General features: G+C 44.7%; 1 protein-coding gene and 1 long non-coding RNA gene across 3 annotated transcripts in view; one reads left to right on the top strand and one right to left on the bottom strand.

Annotated features, from left to right (window-relative positions):
* Positions 1 to 510: 510 nt before the first annotated feature.
* LOC310670858 (killer cell lectin-like receptor subfamily F member 1) lies at positions 511 to 11,546 on the top strand. Of its 2 annotated transcripts, none has more exons than XM_083426669.1 (6): positions 511 to 715; positions 4,172 to 4,270; positions 7,326 to 7,475; positions 8,405 to 8,559; positions 8,940 to 9,052; positions 10,371 to 10,714. In XM_083426669.1, the coding sequence occupies exons 1-6, from the start codon at positions 628 to 630 to the stop codon at positions 10,492 to 10,494; spliced, it is 729 nt and encodes a 242-aa protein (XP_083282795.1). In that variant the 5' UTR covers positions 511 to 627; the 3' UTR covers positions 10,495 to 10,714. The 2 variants fall into 2 exon arrangements, with proteins under 2 accessions (XP_083282795.1, XP_083282794.1); XM_083426668.1 differs by having other exon boundaries at positions 602 to 715; positions 4,172 to 6,639; positions 10,371 to 11,546.
* Positions 11,547 to 17,351: 5,805 nt separating this feature from the next.
* LOC310671028 overlaps positions 17,352 to 20,449 on the bottom strand; it is a 49,805-nt gene continuing 46,707 nt past the window's right edge. Inside the window, exons 5-6 of the long non-coding RNA XR_014507685.1 lie at positions 19,682 to 19,782; positions 17,352 to 18,032 (exon numbers count right to left, since the gene is read on the bottom strand). This is a non-coding gene — a long non-coding RNA (uncharacterized lncRNA). The remainder of the gene's footprint in view (positions 18,033 to 19,681; positions 19,783 to 20,449) is intronic.

Here is a 20,449-nt window from a genome sequence, read left to right on the forward strand (position 1 = left end):
TTGAGCTGTCCTGTGGCAAAACACTCGAACAGGAGGCTTGTTGATCGCTTTAGCAAGCCATTCAGAGTTGCTAACAAGAGGTAGCTTTCTCTAATTGCCGGGTTCTAGTTAGGAGGTGCTGGATGGAAACTGCAACAGGATTTTCTGCGCCTGGAACACTGTATGTGGATTAGGCTCCCTGCATCCCTGCTCTGCTGTGCAATGTACATCCATTAGCTTAGTCTAGCCTGCCTCGCAGGCTGTTGCAATGTGCAAATATAAAAGGCAGGAGGAGAAGGGAGGACTAGATGAATTCATGAAGGATAAGGCTCTCATTGGCTTCTCGCGATGCTGCCAATCGGAGGCAGTGTGCTTTTGAATACTGTTGGCAGCCTCATATGCATTTGAGATCTGGTACCCAAGAAAAGAGCTAGACTGGGGCAAGGACCTTGCCTGCTATATGCTGTGTTAGATTACTATCTATTATGGTCACTTCTTAAGGCCTTACCTGTGGTTTCACAGTTGAGATGCCGGAAAGGGTGCTTGCATTTCCTTTGCAACCCTGAGCCCCACATTCAAGAGATCTAGCCAGCATCTACTCAAGCTCATTCTTTTCCATAAGTCTCTTGAGATTTAACCATTTGGGCCATGGAAGATGAAGACGGCTACATGGCGTTAAGTCTCCAGCCAAGTAATAAAAACTCTGCACGCTGGGCAGAAGCTAAGAGGACACAAGGTATGGGTTTTTTATAGAAAAAAATCTTTGTTTGCACTTTTATATTATTATTATTAAGCAGTGCCCTTTCTGGGGCACACAACCCTCTCTGAATTAGGTTTGAGCAACTTTTTGGGATATCACTGCTAGTTCATAGCTTGTTGGTTGTATTCAACTAAGTTTTTACTCAACATAGATTTGTTGAAATTTATGCAGCGCAAACCTAACCGTGTCTACTGAGGAGTAAGTTCTGCTGAGTTCAATAGAGCTTACTTCTTAGGAGGATAGCCTTGGTCATGTGCATTAATTTCAGTGGGTCTACTCAGAGTAACATCTAGTCGAATACCACTCTGAGTAAGTGAGTTTTATACTTTGTAAGCTGCTTAGCTGTAAATGCAGAGAGCGGGGTGGGGCAGTTTGGCACAAGGTTCATTTTATTTCATACTTTGTATGACTATGTTGTGCTAATCTTTTATATTATTTATATTCGTGTGAAAATTTACAACACAAGTGGCATCAGATTAATTTTGTATCTGTTGAAATTGTGTTGCATTGCAAGTTTTATTGTTTTGAGAGCTTATGTTCTGTGTTTGGCTTTATTCTTATCATGGACACTGTTTCAGTGACTTTCTGCTGTGATGCATTCTATAAATGTATAATAATAATAATAATTGCTATGGTCTACCTCTGGATACCAGTTACTGGAGATTAAAAGTATCGAGGAGATATAATAGAGGTCAAGGACCTTATTTCACAGTTAAAAAATAGTAAAGCACCAGGCATAGACTATTTGCCCCCAGAACTGTTGAAATCGAACGTCGACTGGTAGGCCGGCCTGCTGGCAGTAATATTCTAATTTATCAATTCATCCAAGTTATTCCTTGAATTTTGGACCACAGAGGTAGTCATCCCTTTATTCAAAAAGGACCTTACATCTGATCTGGCTAGTTATAGACTAATTGGTTTGCTACCTGTAATTAGCAAATTATATGCAAAGCACCTTTACAATAAGCTAGTTGATTGGATAATTGATGAAGCTATTCTTGCCAAAGAGGAAGCAGGATTTAAACAAGGCAGATTCACTATAGATAATTGCTTTGTACTAGCCCATTTTATAGATAAGTATGTTAAGAAACCAGGTGGTGTGCTATACACAGCTTTCCTTGATCTGAAAGCTGCATTTGATTCAATCTCTCAAGTAAGACTGTGGGATAAGTTGAACTCTTCAAGTATAGATAAAAGATTATTGTTCTTGATTAAATGTCTGTATAAAAAACACTGTGCTGAAAGTGCATTGCTGTACAAATGGGCAGCTCACAGGATCCGTACCAGCCACAAAGGGAGTTGAGCAAGGTTGTATCATAGCTCCTGCATTGTTTAATTGATATACAAATGATATTTTCCAGTGTTTAACATCTCCAGAGTATCATGCCCCTAAATTGGCCACAAAGCCAACTCTTTATTATTATAAACAGATGATGTGGTACTTCTATCACAAACAAAAATGGGCCTAAATAGATTGATGCGGGCATTCTCAGGGTACTGCCAAAGGGAACATTTGGCTGTGAATTACAAGAAAACTAAAGTCATGGTGTTTTCAAGAAACCATAGGGCCCATAGATGGTATATGGAAAATCAGTTAATTGAACAGATTAAAGTCTTTAAATACCTCAGCCTTGTTCTTCAGTCAACAGGGTCATGAGGAGCACATCAGAAATATGCAAAGGAAACAGTGTCCCAAAGTGCCAAAATTCTGACACGCTTTTTCCTTACAAAAGGTGGCTAAAGCTAAGCCCCCAGCACAGTTATTATATGGGGCTCAGACTTGGACAGGCACTCACCCTGGATATACAGAAGCAGTTCAATCTAAGTTCCCAAGGCAATTTTTTATTCTCCTCCATCCTGTGTTCCAAATGCTTCATTGCGCTTAGAGACTAACCCTCACTCTGTTGAATTACAGATTTGACGTAGGGCATTTAATTATTGGCTTCACCGAAATTTAAACCCCACTGGTCTACTACCCCTAGTATCGCAAGATTGGCATGAGAGCGCTTGGACTAAAATTGTCAACCCAAAGCTTCACTTTTCTGGTTTATCACCACAACAGTTACTAACACTGGGCTTCAGTAAAGCAAATCATTTAAATAGACAGCGCTTATATGATGTCAAGTGACAGAATAATCTGGCCGCAATAAGGAAATTTTGTCCATGGTATGATTATTCTCCACCTAGTCATTTCAACACTTTGGCACCCTCTTTGCAAAATTTAACCATTCCAAAATACAGACACACTTTCACTTTTGCAAGATAGAATATGCTGCCTTCAGCTATACTTGAGGGTTGATTAAAAAAAAAATATCCACTGGAAAAACGGTTATGTCCCTGTGGAGGTGGCAGTATTGAATCAGTGGCTCATGTGCTTCTGATTTGCACTCTTTATAAAGATTCGAGGAGTGAGGTTATTACCCCTCTATTATTGTCCATGCTGGGTCGCTCAACCATTGCTACCGTGTCCTTTCTTTTAGCATATCAAGATGATCAGGTGACAGCAAAACTGCAAAGTTTTAGCAGAGGCAATTAGAATAAGATCTATTATTTGATTATTGATGTAAACCCCCAAAATGTATTTTCTATAGTTAAGTTTTTACCTCTATCTTCAGTACATTTTATTTTCTTTTATTGCTATGGCTAGTGGCTGATGCGGGATATGGGTGGCACTGTGGGTTAAACCACAGAGCCTAGGACTTGCCAATCAGAAGGTTGGCTGTTCGAATCCCCGTTGCCCGGTCCCTGCTCCTGCCCACCTAGCAGTTTGAAAGCACATAAAAGTGCAAGTAGATAAATAGGTACCGCTCCAGCGGGAAGGTAAACGGCGTTTCCATGCGCTGCTCTGGTTCGCCAGAAGTGGCTTAGTCATGCTGGTCACATGGCCCAGACGCTGTACACCGGCTCCCTCAGCCAATAAAGCGAGATGAGCTCCGCAACCCCAGAGTCGGTCACGACTGGACCTAATGGTCAAGGGTCCCTTTACCTTTACCTAGTGGCTGATGCAAATAAAGATTTTTCTGTTCTACAAGTGGGGAGAGTGGCATTGTGCTCATATCCTGCTTGCAAACTGTGTATAAGCATCCGCTTCGCCCCTGTGAGAACAGGGTGCTGGGCTAACTGGGCCTTTGGTCTGATGCATCAGGGGTTTTTGGTACGTTCTTAAGTCTCCTCCATCAGTGCCAGTCAGACACTGCAAAACCCTCGTGTGTGGGAGCCCCTGTAGAGAGCCAATAAGGCATGTCCTGAAAATAGTGGTTGTTTCTAATTCAGGACGTACGGTTGTTTGCAGGATACTCACGCCAAAAATATGAGACAGGGCAATCTTAGTGCTGTTTGAATATGTGTGCTGCAAAAAAAAAAAAAAAAAAAACAGCTGCCAAGGGTCAGAACTGTAGTTAAGTTTCCTCACTCCACATTGATTTCTTGCAGGCAATTCTAGGCTAATCGCTCGGTACAAAATCTCACTGGGGATATTAGGGGCAACCTGTGTCATTCTGGGATCGGCCGTGATTGCGCTGATGGTGTTTGGTAAGTTCTTAGATGTCTGTCTTCGTTTTCCAAAAAACAAACAAACAAACCCCCAAACCCTTGATTTTAAAACCACATGGCGTGTGTAGTGCACAGTTCCTTGATCTAAATTCCGGGGGGAAATGGAAATAATATTCAGAGTGAGGGGAGAGGGAGACAACGAAGGGGATTTGTGTGCCCTCCCCCAGTAAATGTGCAGGAAAGGTGGATCATCTTAAACTAGAGCACTTGGTATCTTCTCAGTTTAGAAAGAGGTCGTCTGACTCTCAAGGCCGGATTGCCCATGAGGTGAGGTGAGGTGAAGCGTTGGTTTCAGGGTGGCAGGCCTTCAGACAGCTGGAAGGAGTGTGTGCCCACCCAAATAATGGCTGGCTGTGCTGACCATCAGACTAGAGCATGGGTAGGCAAACTAAGGCCTGGGGCCCAGATCCAGCCCAATCGCCTTCTCTATCCGGCCCGCAGACGGTCCGGGAATCAGCATGTTTTTACATGAGTAGAAGGTGTCCTTTTATTTAAAATGCACCTCTGGGTTATTTGTGGGGCATAGGAATTTGTTCACCCACCCCCCAAAAAATTGTCTGGCCCCCCACAAGGTCTAAGGGACAGTGGACCAGCCCCCTGCTGAAAAAGTTTGCTGACCCCTGGTCTAGAGCTCAGGATGTGAGGTGCCTCTGCCCAAAGCTGAAACGCAGTGCCTAATTCTCTCCCTCTTCCTGGTGACGTCTAGTAATGCAAAATATTACGGTAGGCTTGTTGTCGCATGCAAAGTGTTTTTCAGCCCAGGCAAGGGTCAACCAAGGAAGCAGGGAGGAGGGGCACTGTAACATTAGGTGACATTGTATTACACATAGCAGAAGATGTTACAAGCCAGAGACAGAGGAAACTCAAGTTTGCTGCTTTGGGCAAAAGACACATGACTATCATAATGTTTCATTACAGCCTTAAGAGTATGCATTTGCCCTGAGCAGTGGTGCAGTGGTGATTTGTGAAGTACATGCGCTGTTAATGGCAAGCAACGTAGTCAAACCCCTTCTAAGACAATATAACAAAACTGCATTGTTGAGTGTTGCAGGCATTACAGCTTCCTAGTTAAGTCAGCTTTTTTCTGTGGCATCCCCCCCACAAAAAAATAAAAAGTTGAAGAGATCACAGAAACATAGAGTTAGGACCGTGAGGGTCATCTAGTTCACCTCTGTGAGGGGGGGATAGTTCCCTTTTTTTCAAGGGGGGGGAGAAACATTTGTGAGTGTCTATTCTTTCATCCTTCAAATCATCTCTCTGGTGCTCTGTCTCCACCTCACATTATTGGTTATTGTTGGAACTCGGGGTACGTGATTAAAAGCTCCCCCCATATGTGAGAGGCTAGACCAGGGGTGTCTAAACTTTTTTCAAAGAGGGCTAAATTTGATGAAGTGAACCAAAGGGTTGACCAAAGTTGTTGACCTTTTTTTAGGATTGAAGTTGTTGAGCTATTTTTATGATTTTACCACCGGAAAAAATGTTCATGCTTGGGCTAGAAGGACTTCCTCTTTGTTTCCCTTCCTCTGGCAGGATAAGACCTTATTAATCAGACAGACCACTGAAAACTGAAGTGCAGATGATGTTGACCACCTAGCGGCTGCCAGAGCAAACTGCACTTTAGTGCTGGTTCTGAGTGTGTCTTAATGTATTTTTAACTATTGGTTTATTACTTTGCATTTTATGATGATGCTTTTAAAGCCGCCGTGAATCCCGGTTTGGAAGAAAGGTAGACTATATTAAATAAATAAGTAGGTATTTGGGGATGAGGGAGTGCAGTGTGAGATGCATCTGCAGCCCCATCATCTGGAGATTTCAAGGCTGGGAGGGTTAAATCATAGCTGTCAAGTGTCCCTTATTTGAAGGGACAGTCCCTTATTCCAGCGCCATGCCCCACTGCTGTCCCTTATTGATGGATGTCCCTTAAATGTCCCTTAAATGATGTCCCTTAAATTTCAAAGGAAGCAGCTCCTCTCCCTCCCTCCCTGCCGGCCAGGGAGGAGGGAGGCTCCAACTGTGTTGCTTGGCTGTGTTGCTCACCCAATAAGAAGTCTAAGAACGACTGGGGGGTGGCGCTTCCATGCCTTGTGTGTGGCTAGTTAATGCAAGCTGAGGAGTTTTTTGAATGCTGGACGCCATTTTGTTGCACGTGCTGCTGCAAACTTTGCAGTGCAAAGCCAGGCCGGGGAGCCATCTTAAGTTGAGGCTGCATAGGCCTTGTGGTACATGTGATTCAGATTCTAGTCAGTTGAACCTCTGGTTACAAAGTTGGTTGGACAGTGTTCTCGAGGCTACCCAGCATGAGTTTGACCAGACGCAGGAGGACAGGAAGACTGGAGTGCCTGGAACAGGTGAGGCTGCAGGTCCCTTATTTTGGCTGCTGATCCCTTATTTTCAAATTTGTAAATTGACAGCTATGGGTTAAATAAAGATTTTTAAATAATGGTTCAGTTTGGCTCCCAGCCTTTGAACCTGGGAGGGAATACAGAGGTATAGCAGGTAAAAAGGGATGGCTTAACCCTTGCTGCTCCCATCATATTTAACTCGCAGCAGAGGTTTGCATCCAGAAAGGGGGAAATGGCCTGGAGAACAGTATTTTTTTGGGGGGGGAAGCAGCAGGAGGTGAGTTTTCCTGCAGTTTCTCCACTTCAGTGTCCCACCACCCAATTCATTTTGGGCCTCAGATGTTAGAAATCCAGTGATTGTTGTCTAAGGGCACTTCCTGCCTGTCACTATTTTGGGGTGCGTTTCAGTCCCCTACTGGCAAGATTCTGGTTGCACAATTATCATGGATTGAGCACTTTTATGCAAGAAACCCACTTCTCTAAAAGCCTGGATTTAATTTAATTGTATTAAATTTATATACTGCCCTTCATCTGAAGATATCCGGGTGGTTCACAATATTTCTGGCAACAGGGAAAGAGATGGGGGCAGGGATGCATTTGAAATTGTGGGATAACACTTGCTTTGTGCTGCCTCGCATTGCTATTTATTGTAAAACGGCTTTCTGGTATCATCTGCCCCTCTGCGCTTCAAGCTTTGGAGGGAGGCTTATGGAAAGGTGAAACTCGTGTAACAGCTGCCAATGCTACTGAGGATGAAGCAGGAACCTTGAAAAGCCCCACGAGAGCAGATAGAAGCCCCTGTTCTGAAGAGATGGCCATTCACCTGTGTGAGCCATTTACAGGTAAGCTCCCATCTCTTCCTCCTGAGATGCCTGAAACATTTGCCTATTATTGGTGAAAATGAGGTTCTTATGTAAGGACGGATCTGAAAATAGTGAGATATTTGAGTCCCATGTCATTTAGGACTTCTGAAACTAACCTGTGCACCCTGAATTGGGCCTGGACACTAATAGACAAGCCGTGTGGCTGCTTCATGCTCCTTCTCACAGCCATCCCCACCAGCAATCTGGTTGCTGCATTCTGTAGTTTCCCAAACAGTTTTCAGGGCAGCTTCACATAGAGCACCTTGCAGCTACCAGAGCATGGAGTATTAGTTCAGTCTTCATTTGTGTGAACAATCATAATATAGTGGTACCTCGGTTCTCAAACGCCTTGGTACTCAAGCAACTTGGAACCCAAACACTGCAAACCCAAAAGTAACTGTTCCGGTTTGCGAACCTTTCCCGGAAGCCGAACATGCTCCGTTTTGAGTGTTATGCTTCTGATTTGAGTGCCACGCTGAGATCTGTCTTTTTGTTTTTGCAGCTCTTTTTTTGTTTTGTTTTTGTGACTGTGTGGTTCAGCTACTGATTGATTGATTGATTGATTGTGCGACTGCAGTACATTTTTGCTTTCATTTTTTCATTTTTTCAATTTCCATTTTTTCATTTTTAACATTTTCAATGAATTGCTTTCATTTTATGGATCAATAGTCTCATTAGATAGTAAAATTCATGTTAAATTGCAATTTTAGAGGTTGTTTTTAAAAGTCTGGAACAGATTAATCCATTTTGCATTACTTTCTATGGGGAAGCGCACCTTGGTTTTGGAACGCTTTGGTTTTGGAGTAGACTTCCGGAACGGATTTGAGAACCATGTATGTAAAGAGCTGAAATGATGACTAGACTAAAATAACCAAATGCCTTTTCTTTCTCTTTTTTCCTCCTTATAGAAGGTGCCAGGTGTAAGCTCTGTCCAAACAACTGGGCTGCGTGGAAGGGGAAGTGCTACTGGTTTTCTAAAGAGAAATGGCAATGGCTTAGGAGCTACAATGACTGTTCCAGGAAGAGATCTCAAATGCTCGTGGTCCGGGATTGGGCAGAAATGGTAGGAAAAACAACGTGACTCTGGATTTTGCAATGCAGGTCATCAGTCAAGTGCTGTGTACAAAAATGCACATACTGGAGTTATGAAGCATGCATTATGAACCATGCATAAAAATGCATGCATTAATAAAAATTAAAAAATGCACTGTATTAGGGAAGCTTCCTTTGCAAAAAAAAATATGTATGCATTAGGCAAAACTGCTTCTAAAACAGGTATATTAGAAGAAATTCACACACCTAAAACACTGATGTGGAAATGTAGAGAACTGTGTTGAAGGTTAGAAAAATTAGAAACTGAAACTGAACCATCCCTGCCCAACAGTTTTCGACAAAGAAACACGAACACTAGCAGAATTACAATTTCCCTCGTGTTATTGGCAGGAATTCATACAGGACTTCACTCAAGAGAAATATCCTGTCTGGATTGGACTTAATGTTACACATCTGCGCAACACCTGGACCTGGGTGGAAGGCTCAGCCTTAAATCAAGCCCTGTAAGTGTTTTCTTACATTTGTACAAACAATCTTTCCTGTACAGTAATAGCTTTCTCTGAATTGCAGATGCCTCATTTCCATATTAGTGCCTTTGTCTTCTCTACATTGTTAGGTTAGAACTAGTATTTTTCCTTTCCAAGTTTTATGTACCTCCTATAATAAGTAACTTTATTATTTTCTCCTCTACAGATCTGTGTGTGCGTGCGTGTGTGTGTGTGTGTGTGTGTGAGAGAGAGAGAGAGAGAGAGAGAGAGAGAGAGAGAGAGAGCACAACAAGTAATGCCTACTGTAACCAAATTCACAAGCCGCACTCCACACACCAAATTTCAATAGCTTCAAACTTGGTGTTTAGTGTGGAATTGCCATGCTCTATTTGCTCTCCTTTTATGGGACACCCACAGTATTTCCCTTGCAGTTCTTCCGCCTTTTCTCAGATCGTAGCAAGATTAACTTTTTCCTAAAGAAAAGTAGCTCACGCTTCACAAGTTTCTTTAAAACCACCCTACCATGGTAGGGGGAGGAATGTGGACATGGACTGTGAGATATTGGGAACATGAGCCTATCGCAGCTCAGCACGTTGTCACACGACAAGCACAGTACAAGGTCCTCAAATTGCGGGCCAGGCCTCCCTCACGAGGTACATTCAGACAATCAGGCTTGAGCAAGTGAGACTTCTTCCAAGGGCACATTGTGATTTTGCTCTAAAATTACTATGGCCACTTTTCTGTCATCTTAGTCCCTCGGTTAGGAGATTAGATGTTTGTGGGGTTAAAATTTGCAAACTGGGAAGTTCAGGTTAGCTTTCACAGTTGATTACTGTTATCCATGGCTATAGCTAATCTGAACTTCCCAATTTGGAGATTATATGTCTTGGAGAAACAGGGTTAAATAAATGATTGGAGGATAGACTGCAGGCAGTGATTAGTTGTGACCACTAATTCAGACTGCTGTGTTTTAGATGCAATAATCCCTCAGAATATCAGATTTGGGGAGCAGGAGAAGGAAAATCCTCAGGAGCTTCTCAGAGACACTAGGCTAGCTGGACTAGATCAGGGGAACCTTTCTTGGTCCAGCGGGCCAGATTCTTCTCTTATCACCTTGTGGCCCAACTTCCATAGGTGGACAGGATAATGTACCTGTCAACCATCTGACATAATGGCATCAGTTGATTGACACCTGCTAGAGTCTGTCAGGCAGCTCAAGTTCCAGACAAATGGCTGGTCCCTGCTGCTGGACAAGATATACCTTTGGTCTAATTCTGCACGGTGCTTCATGCATTGTGAAATTACTGACCGGAGGTTTTCTCTGTTTCCACAGGTTCCCACTGCCTCTTCCAGGAACTGGAGCTGCTTGTGGAGTTGTGAAATCCGGTCAAGTTCGCTCTGAAATGTGCACCGCTGAATTTAGGTGGATTTGTGAAAAAGAAGCCATTTTGTTCTAACCTGTGAAAGCCAGCCACCAACCTTCATATGCTAGTATGATAGACTCTTTTTATTTCCCTCAACCACAAAGGCTGCATGAGGAAGAGCTGCTATCCCAAGTAATCATCATCCCCTCTAATAAAATTAGGTGGTAGCTTCTGAACGCTCAGGGGACTCCTTAGATATGCAGACATATATATAACTTTGTAAATTAAATGTCCAAGTATTTTTATTTTTTAATTCCTGAAACAACCTCCTGAACTCTGTGACCCCCTTCAGCCAAAGCCCCATATCTCTGTCACACTCTGCTATCTTGCAGTGTTCATTTGTTTTTCTAGTGCAACGCTGGATGTGGCAAGTACACACTTGAGGACTGCTTTCTGCACTGAAGCCGCGCTGGAAATGGGCAGGGCAGAGTGGGATAGAGGCGTCCTACTGCAGACCATGGTGGGATAGAGGCGTCCTACTCCAGACCATGGTGTGGTCTGGAGAATTTCCCGTGTCGTATCTTCACTGGTTTCAAAGTTTTTGCATATTAGTAAAATGTAAGTAAAAGACAGTCATACCTCGAAAGCCTTGCAATTCGAACTTTTGGCTCCCAAATGCCACAAACCCAGAAGTGAGTGTTGTGGTCTGCGAATGTTCTTTTGGAACCCGAATGTCCAACATAGGTTCTGTGGCTTCCAAGCTGAGCCTTGGTTTCCAAACGTTTTGGAAGTCGAACGGACATCCGGAACGGATTCTGTTTGACTTCCAAGGTACGACTGTAAACATGCTAAATTAGCTCACTGTCTAGGGCATCAGAACATTTTTCTATGTACATTATCCTGTGCAAATAACCTAATTTGCATAGAAGTAGATAAGTAGGTACCGCTGTGGCAGGAAGGTTAACAGCTTTTCCGTGCACTCTGGTTTCCATCACGGTCTTCCATTGCGCTAGAAGCATTTTAGTCAGGCTGGCCACATGGCCCAGAAAGCCAAGCCCAGGGCTAACAGTCATATATATTATATACTGTGTATCTATCTATCTATTTGCATAACATCATTCAATAAATAAACAAAAGAACTTTAACACTAGAGTTTGACATGTTGGAAAAGAAAATCCACAAGCACCTTAAATTCATCCTCTTAGCAATGCCCACCAGGGGCTGCTTAGCCAGGAAGGCATCTCAGTAATGTAACCAAAACATTTTTCTGAGGAAGTGGCTATTGTATTAAACCTCTCTAACTGGCCACATAAGAGAAGAAGGTTCCACAGGGGTACCTGCAAACCTGTTCCACCTGCTTTCGCCCCTCTTTACCTTAAGTTTTTGCTTGCCAGCTAAGGTAAGAGACCAAACTTTGCACCCCTGTCCCTGCAATGGGAACTGCATGGATGGCGATGCATACAACGAGGAGCTCTTTCTAGCCAGGCAGCGGTTGTCAGATACAAGATTAAGTCTCTGCAGAACAAGCTGTCTGGTTAACAATGGTTGCAACCTCCTGTGTCTGCACCACAGAACAAGATCACGTGTAAAACATTGTGCCAATCTGGTTACAGCCTTCCCATCGAAGCATATTCTCTGAGTTGGATTCACATGACATAACTTCACTGGGGTAATACTCCAATGGTATCCCAGTTTAAGCATCCTTTCTCTCTCTCTCTGTCTCACTGTTTCATCCTAGATCCCCTTCCAATACCGCTCAGAAATTTACCAGCGGTTCAGAGATTTGGGATAAAAGGGCTTGGTGCAGAATTGTTATGACATCCTTCAATTTGGGGCAATCACTGTTGCAGCAGCGTTTGAAAGTCAGATCCCTGCATATAGACCCTTCTTTTTAGAGCTTTGCAAGAAGTCTCCATCTCGATTATTTGCAGCCAATTATGTCACGTTTTCCTCTAGCTTAGTTACATGAGCGCCATCTAGGGGCCAACCAGCCACAAGCAGGTCATTTGTCCAATAAAGCAAATTTGCCTCCCATCCTCTGTACTGCTGCGCTTTGCAGGGGCATACAAAGTGGGGTGCGGGCCGCCTCGGGTGCCACCCTGGGGGGGGTGTGACAAAATGGCCCGCTGCCTCCCCCCCCCCAGCTGTAGGACGGCTGTCCGTATGGGCGCCACATGTGCACAGTCGTGCGGGCGCTGCTGGGTGGTTTGCACCGCTCCTATAGGTGGTTTGCCCCGCCCCTCAGCGCCTCGCAACAGGTGCCGGAGAGGCTTTCTCCACTACTGGTGCTTTGCCTAAAATCTCAGGACGTTGGTGGAATAAGTACAACAACGTTGCTCTCAAAAATGGATTTGGGACCTTTTTAAGTTTGTTGTTGTTTAGTCGTGTCCGACTCTTCGTGACCCCATGGATGCCAAGCACTCCTGTCTTCCACTGCCTCCCACAGTTTGGTCAAACTCATGCTGGTAGCTTCGAGAACACTGTCCAACCATCTCGTCCTCTGTCGTCCCCTTCTCCTTGTGCCTTTTTAAGTTTAGTTAAGGATAATTTATTCAGGGATGGGATCACCCATATATGATGTGACCCAGTGGGCTAATGTGTAAGGCATCAACCTCGGGAGCTAGAGACTCTGAGTCCCATCAGGGTCGTTCCTTGTTCTTGTTTGGAAGGGAGCAGGTGGCACTGTAGTCTAAACCACTGAGCCTCTTTGAGCCCCGATCGAAAGGTTGGCAGTTTGAGTCTACACAATACTTTGGACAGAGGAGAAGAGACCCGGAGAGCATGGTGTTTGACGTAGGCATGTCTAACAAAGGGACTTGGGGTTGAATAAATGTGCTGGTTTGAATGTTCTTGTCTGTGCAAGCGTATTAGAGGGGCTTGGACAACCCAGTCAGATGGGCAAGATATCATTGGTTGGCATCCATTTGTCTTGGAAGACAATGGAGGACTGCGCCTTTGGGGTGAGGTCAAGCTGTTGGATGGTTGTAGCGCCTGCTTGTGGCTGTAGAGACCGATGTGGGAGGACATGTTTTGTTGCATCTGGGGCAGGTGAAGACGTCAATTGTGCTGCTGCAGATGCACCAGGGCGTTTCTTCTCTCTGCGCTCCTCCTCTGGTCACTGCTGTAGATGTACGACCTGACTGTCTCTCTGGGCACTGTGGTCGTCTGCAAGAGTTTATGTTGCCAGCCTTCATGTCATGTTTGCATACATCTTTGGTATGCCGATTGGCCTTAAGCTGCCTGGGCAGGGCATCAGTGACTTATTATTATTATTATTATTATTATTATTATTATTATTATTATCCTCTCCCTGGGCTGTTCTGGGGTTATCCCACCCCCAGGTAATTTGAGGGGCATGGGGGAAGAAGACCCCTTGCGAAGGGATGCCATTGACAGGGGTTCTGCAGACAGGGTTTGTGAGGTGAATCCCATAGTTTTAAATAACTCCTGCCTGGTGCTTTGTGGGTTGCAAGTGTCATGTAATTCTACTCAATATTGATCCAGAGCAGAACTCCAATGTATAGTTAGCAGAGTAATAACTTAAACGCATTGCAGGAGTCCCAAAAAACAGACCAGAGACAATTATATTTCATCCAGCAGAGCTTTACTGCTACTGAAGGCAAATGAGCATAATGGTCACAAATCTAATACATTCAGGATTGGCACTGTCCATAAGAAATCCAGTTGCAGCAGACTTAATTTAAACTTACAATAACTTACAATAAGTTAAGTCTAAACCTTAAAACTAAGCATACTATGTCTTCTTCTTCTTCTTTGGTGATCACTCGTAGCTGAGTAAGATTGTCTTCCATAAACACAATTTTAACAATGAGTCCGTAAGTGACTGTGGGGGCCAATTCTGGATCCACACATCCTTCCACAGTGGGGACATTGGTTTCACTATGTACAGAACACCACACCAGAAGGAAAAGGAAAAGAGTTCTTCTTTTGCCTCACCAGGAAGTGGCAGTGCGTGGCAATGAAATTTGCAATTCTAAAGTAACAGGCCGGGGAATAACCCACCTTTGCCTGATTTGACAATAAAATCATGTATCTCTTACAAGGGAACACCCAGGGCTTCAGAGAAAGGCCTCCATGGCGCTGTCAATGAATAAGTTTGGCCCAACTCATAGCCACGGACATGCCTTAGACCTGGTGTTCACCTTTATGGACGTGGGTGATCCGACCCTAAGTAGTGCCATGGTCAGATCAGCTCCTGGTGCAACTAGATCAAGGGGGTTGGGTGAGCAGGTAGGTTCTCACTCTGGAGCTACCTCCTAGGATTCCCCTGCATGGAGAGAGACTTGGCTATAAAGACGATGCAAACTTTTCATGGGATATAATTAATGAACACCGAGGTGAGGGGGAAGGTCCTCTTCCCTTTCTAGCACTCTGAAAGCTGAAAGCATGCAGCTGAATCATGCAGGACAAACTGATAAAAAGGACGATGATGAAATAGAAGTAATAGAAATGGACCGGTTAAAAAGTTAAAAGAAATGGCTTTTCAGCTTTAACTGGCTAGAAAGCACATTAACTTTAAAAGTAGAAAACCTGGCTTTCCCAGGGGTTTCCCTGGCACTGCCCACTCTCTAGGGCTCTCCATATGGCAAAATGGCATTTTATTGCCGCTGTCTTGGGCTTCTTGAGAGCGTTTGCTGAACAGCTTGGTAGGTTTCTGGAGGAAACATCGGCTTTAGATCCATCTCAGTCCGGGTTCTGTCCTGGTTTCGGGACCGAGACTGCTCTGGTTGCCCTAACAGATGATCTCCATAGACAATTGGATCGAGGCGGGTCAGGACTGCTGATCCTTTTAGATTTGTCAGCAGCCTTTGACATTGTCGATCATGATCTTCTGGACCACCGCCTCGCCAACGTGGGGATACAGGGCATAGCCCAAAAATGGCTGTGCTCTTTTATCTCTGGTCGGGGACAGAGGATGGCGCTAGGGAGGGAGATGTCGTCACGCCACTCCTTGGTGTGTGGAGTGCAGCAGGGTGCAATCCTCTCCCCAATGCTTTTTAACATCTTTATGCACCCCCTTGCCCAGATTGTCAGCTTTGGGCTGGGCTGTCACCAATATGCTGATGACACTCAGCTCTATCTGTTCATGGATGGCCACACCGACTTGGCCCCGGACACACTGACCAGATGCTTGGAAGCTGTGGCTGGATGGTTTCGTGGGAGCCAATTGAAACTAAATCCTTCAAAGACAGAGGTCCCATAGGGATGGCATGGGGATGAGGGACCAACTCCCTTCTCTTGAGGGGGCCCAATTAGTGCCATTGCCTTCTGTTAAGAGTTTGGGTGTAATCCTTGACGCCTCCCTTTCCATGGAGGTACAGGTTACAGCAACAGCCAAGGCGACATTTTTCCTCCTTCACCACATCAAGCAGTTGGTCGCTTACCTTTCCTGCCCCAACCTGGCCACAGTGATCCATGAAACGGTCACCTCCAGGCTTGACTACTGTAATTCGCTCTATGCGGGGCTGCCCTTGAAGCTGTCCCAGAAACTCCAGCGGGTGCAGAATGCTGCAGCGAGGCTCCTCACAGGGTCTCTGCCATGGGACATATTCACCCAGTGCTTTTCCAGCTGCACTGGTTCCCGGTGGAGTACAGGGTCAGATTTAAGGTGCTGGTTTTGATATTTAAAGCCCTTCATGGCCTAGGACCCTCGTATCTACGGGACTACCTCTCCCAGTATGCCCCATGGAGGACCTTAAGGTCCATAAATAGAAACACCCTAGAGGTCCCGAGCCCTAAGGAAGTTAGATTAGCTTCAACCAGAGCCAGGGCCTTTTCAACACTAGTGGAATGCTCTGTCTCATAAGACCAGGGCCCTGCAGGATCTGATTTCTTTCCGCAGGGCTTGTAAGACAGACTTGTTCCGCCTGGCCTTTGGCTTGGAGCCAGTTTGATTCCCTCCCCCTCTTTCTTTTTCCTTTCTCCTCCTGTGATGAGGCTGCATTTTAATTGTTTTAATGTTGTATTTTAATCTTGCTTTTAAGTTGTATTCATTCAACTCGTTTTTATTATTGGTTGTTAGCCGCCCTGAGCCCGGCCTTGGCTGGGGAGAGCGGGATATAAAATATTATTATTATTATTATTATTATTATTATTATTATTATTATTATTATTATTATTTTGGAGATGGAGATTTGGCCTCTTAAGAACTACACGTCCCCAAGTTCCACAGCTCATCCTGGCCATTTCTGCGCATTTCCCCAAGTCAGCAGGGCAGCCAGGTGGTGGCAGGAGAGAGAACAGGAACAAGCAAGCAGAGACATCGATCCCAGGAAGAAGGGCAGCCACAGCCACTGCAATGGCTAAATCTGCAGACCCCGAAAGAGATATGCAAGGAAATAACCTATTTTTAATGTATTTTTAAGCACGCACAGATTGGAGACGGCGTCCGGGAAGAGCCGACTTCACCGAGGGCTGTGCCAAGTGACCGGCACCCCCTTCTCTCGATTCCGGGGGTGCATTATGGCCACCGCTGGCAAGACTGTCTCCCCCATCTCCTTGGGGGGTCGGGAAGACTGCATACCTCCCATAGCAGCCTCTTAATTACCTTGTGTGGGTCGGAGAGATGTTATTGTCGGCCATCTCCCAATGCGCCACCTGGTGGCCCCCAAACATTGGCACATATCCAGTAAGATTATGTGCAAACAGAATCAGCAGAGATCAGCAGAAGCAGAGTTGTGTTGGAATTGTAGCATCAAACATTTTATTACAGCAAAGAAATAAAAGTAACTGTTGTGTGAGCAGCTTTCTCATACATCCTCTTTATGAGAGACGGAAAGACAGGAACAAAAAGCAGAAGTTTATCAGCCTGACTTCTGTTTAAAGAGACATTCATAACAAATGTAATCATCTGGTCATGTGACCCTTTGGGACAGTACCAGTGAAAATACTGACAATGATACCATGACTTTTATAAAGTACACGGAAAGGGCAATAAGAATCATATATAATTTTCTGTTTTACAATTTAAAACACTCATTTTAGCATCCCTAAAATATCAATGATTTCCCTTCTTCTCTTTCCATGGTTCATTTTGCGTATCATAAATCCCTGCATATTTTACAAAAACTAAACCATTCAGTATTCCATTATTGCATCCATCAAAACTTATTTACACTGTTGAATTTATCTTAATGCTGCCAAGGTTTTCAAGTATACATAATTCCACCCCATATATTCAATAAACATTTTCCAATCTTCTCTAAATGTATGTCCTTCTTGTTCACTTCTTCTATATGTTAAGTCTGTGAGTTGTGCATATTCTGTCAGCTTAATTTGCCATTCTTCTTTAGTTGGGACCTCGCTCATTTTCCATTTTGGGAATTTTTCAAATTGTGAGCTTAAAAAGGGATATAATTAATGATACAACCCAGTCTTTCAAAAATAAGGCACTTATTCTTTAGGACCGTGTTAAGAAATTGGTAAAGCTTTTGTTTTAGGGTTTTGGGTTTTTGTGCCGTTGAAGCTTTTGTTCTGGGAAGACTCTGAGCTCTCTTCAAGCTTGGAGATGAGGTCTTCTGCATATCCAGCGTCTTTTGTTTTCACAAAATGAAGAACTGATGTTTGGGGCATTTAAGAAAGCGCAGTGGCCATCTGCTCCAAATGTAAACCTGCAACATTATTATTATCATTATTATTATTATTTAAATTTGTATACTGCCCTTCACCCAAATAACATACAACATAAAAATGCAAAATGAGAATACAAAATACCTAATAAAACGAAAACAAATACAACCCCCCCTCCCACAAACATATTTAAAAGGCCGAGGAATCTCCCAAAGGCTTGGTTGAAGAGAAATGTTTTCATCTGGTGCCTAGAGATATGTTATGATGGTGCCAGCAAGCCTCCCTGGGGAGAGCATTCCACAAATGTGGACACAGTAGAGAGAGCATCCAAGCGAGGTATCAATATGCAATTTATTAAGGACTGGTTAGAAACCTGTTAAAACAACATTATGCTGCTTCAAAATCAACAGTGACCAAGTCAGGATTACCCTCCTAGGCAGGAGGATAAAAATGTCTGCAATGGGTACCAAAACCCCCAAACAGTCAGTGTCTATCAGATATCCATGGAAAGGGAGTTCTACAACATTGCTGCACTAAATGTCCTGCAGTGAGGCCTAATGGAGCAGCATAACACCCCTACATTGACAGGCCTGTGGCTTGGGCTTGGGCTTGCCAATCAGAAGGTCAGCGTTTCAAATGGGGTGAGTTCCCGTTGTTCTGTCCCAGCTCCTGCCAACCTAGCAGCTCAAAAGCATGCCAGTGCAAGTAGATAAATAGGTACCACTGTGGCAGGAAGGTAAACGCCATTTCTCTGCACTCTGGTTTCCATCATGGTGTCCCATTGCGCCACATTGTTTAGTCATGCTGGCCACATGACCTGGAAAGCTGTCTCGGGACAAATGCTGACTCCCTCGGCCTGAAAGCAAGATGAGCATTGCAACCCCATAGTCACCTTTGACTGGACTTAGCTGTCCAGGGGTCCTTTACCTTTAACCTTCTACCTTCATACCAGCCAGAGCAGCTCCCAAACTGGTGCAGCAAATAGGCACAGATTTGGCCTGCCTCCATCCAGGGGTGTATGAAGTGGGGGGGGGGCAGAGGGGGCGGGTCGCCCTGGGTGCCACTCGGGGGGGGGGGTTGACAAGATGGCCCCTGCCTCCCCCCAGCTGTAGAGCGGCCAAGGGCATGCACAGTCAGTATGGGCGCATCTCACGCGCCATCCATACAAGCGACTATACGGGCTGCCGTGCATGCGCACTCCATATGGATGTCGTGCGTGCATCACCGGGCAATTTGCCCCGCCCCTTGGCCCCGGGTGCCAGAGGGGGTTCCTCCTCCACTGCCTCCATCATGTGACAGCAGCAGAACTGTTTCAGAATCCAATGGATCCTGTGCCCCCGCTCTTGAAACAAGTCTGTTTTGAGGGATTCTGCTGCCTATTGCTAGCACGGTTACCACTGGCCAAGCTTCGGGGGTGGGGAGGGGGAATACGTTGGGGCACCGCTTGCCAGCAGGGCTCCCTCACCAGCATAGGCCAGAGATCTGGAGGGGAGGGATGGGAGAAGGCGCATCTGTGCCTCATCCAAGCCCCCTCCAGCACAGCGGATCATGAGACAGAGGTTTCACTTCTAATTCTTTTAAAAAGAGACACAACTTTTCTCTCTGGGTGTGTATTTAATGGAGCAATATTTAGGGGAAATCTCTCATCACGCAACTGCCTCAAGATAATCTGAAACCTGAATCACCTTACCGTTGGTTGAAATCTGTGCCATTTGCCCATTTCCACGGCTGTCCTTCCTCCCTCTTTAGCCCAAACCAACAATCAGCTGGGCTATTCTTCAGTAGAAAATCCTGCAACATTTTTTTTTGGGGGGGGGGGGTGAGAGAAGCAACTCAGTATTTGACAGACCCTTTTCAGAACATCATCATTTTCAAAAAGAAGAACCTCAGAAATTCAACGCACTTGGCAGGATTTTCTTCAAATATACTAACATGCTTAAACATTTGCCACAGCAGTTGAGAAAAACAGTAATATAAAAGCTAACTGCAAAAACATACAAAATGGCTGCCAGAATGCTCCTACAGTTGCTTCTGTTGCAGTAGCGACAGAAACAAAAACCTTAGGCAACAGTGGGGGGGAGAAAGAAGCTGCTAATGGTGAGCCCCACATCCAAGAAACTGTTGGAGAATATATCCTCCCTTCAGAAAAATCTGGCAAGATGGCTCCCAAAATAACTGTGGCCAGAGGGCCATTTATGCAGAGAGGCTGGAAAAACTGAGCAGCATTTGGTGGAAAGGCAGGACACAAATTAAAAACAACCAAGCAAAAGATGCTATGGGTTCCTATAGCACATGCCATTGCACAACGGATTGTGTTTTACAGCAAAATTTCCAAACACTCATCCAGGGGAGCCTCACAGAAAATACATTACTGTACAGTCCAGTAGTCCAGTTTGAAGCTACAACAGCAGGATGGTTCACTTAAAAGGTTTGTATGCCACTTTTTAGTTACAAAAGA

Source organism: Podarcis tiliguerta (assembly GCF_965153285.1).
Source record: "Podarcis tiliguerta genome assembly, chromosome: 2".
Taxonomy (NCBI): domain Eukaryota; kingdom Metazoa; phylum Chordata; class Lepidosauria; order Squamata; family Lacertidae; genus Podarcis; species Podarcis tiliguerta.

What these genes read in the sequence shown, in the direction of transcription:
- LOC310670858 (XM_083426668.1), top strand. Translation starts at nt 6,414, where the DNA reads ATGCTGGACGCCATTTTGTTGCACGTGCTGCTGCAAACTTTGCAGTGC. An exon ending in TCCGGGATTGGGCAGAAATG is followed by an intron (nt 8,560 to 8,939) that starts GTAGGAAAAACA and finishes TGTTATTGGCAG; the next exon opens with GAATTCATACAGGACTTCAC. An exon ending in TCAGCCTTAAATCAAGCCCT is followed by an intron (nt 9,053 to 10,370) that starts GTAAGTGTTTTC and finishes CTGTTTCCACAG; the next exon opens with GTTCCCACTGCCTCTTCCAG.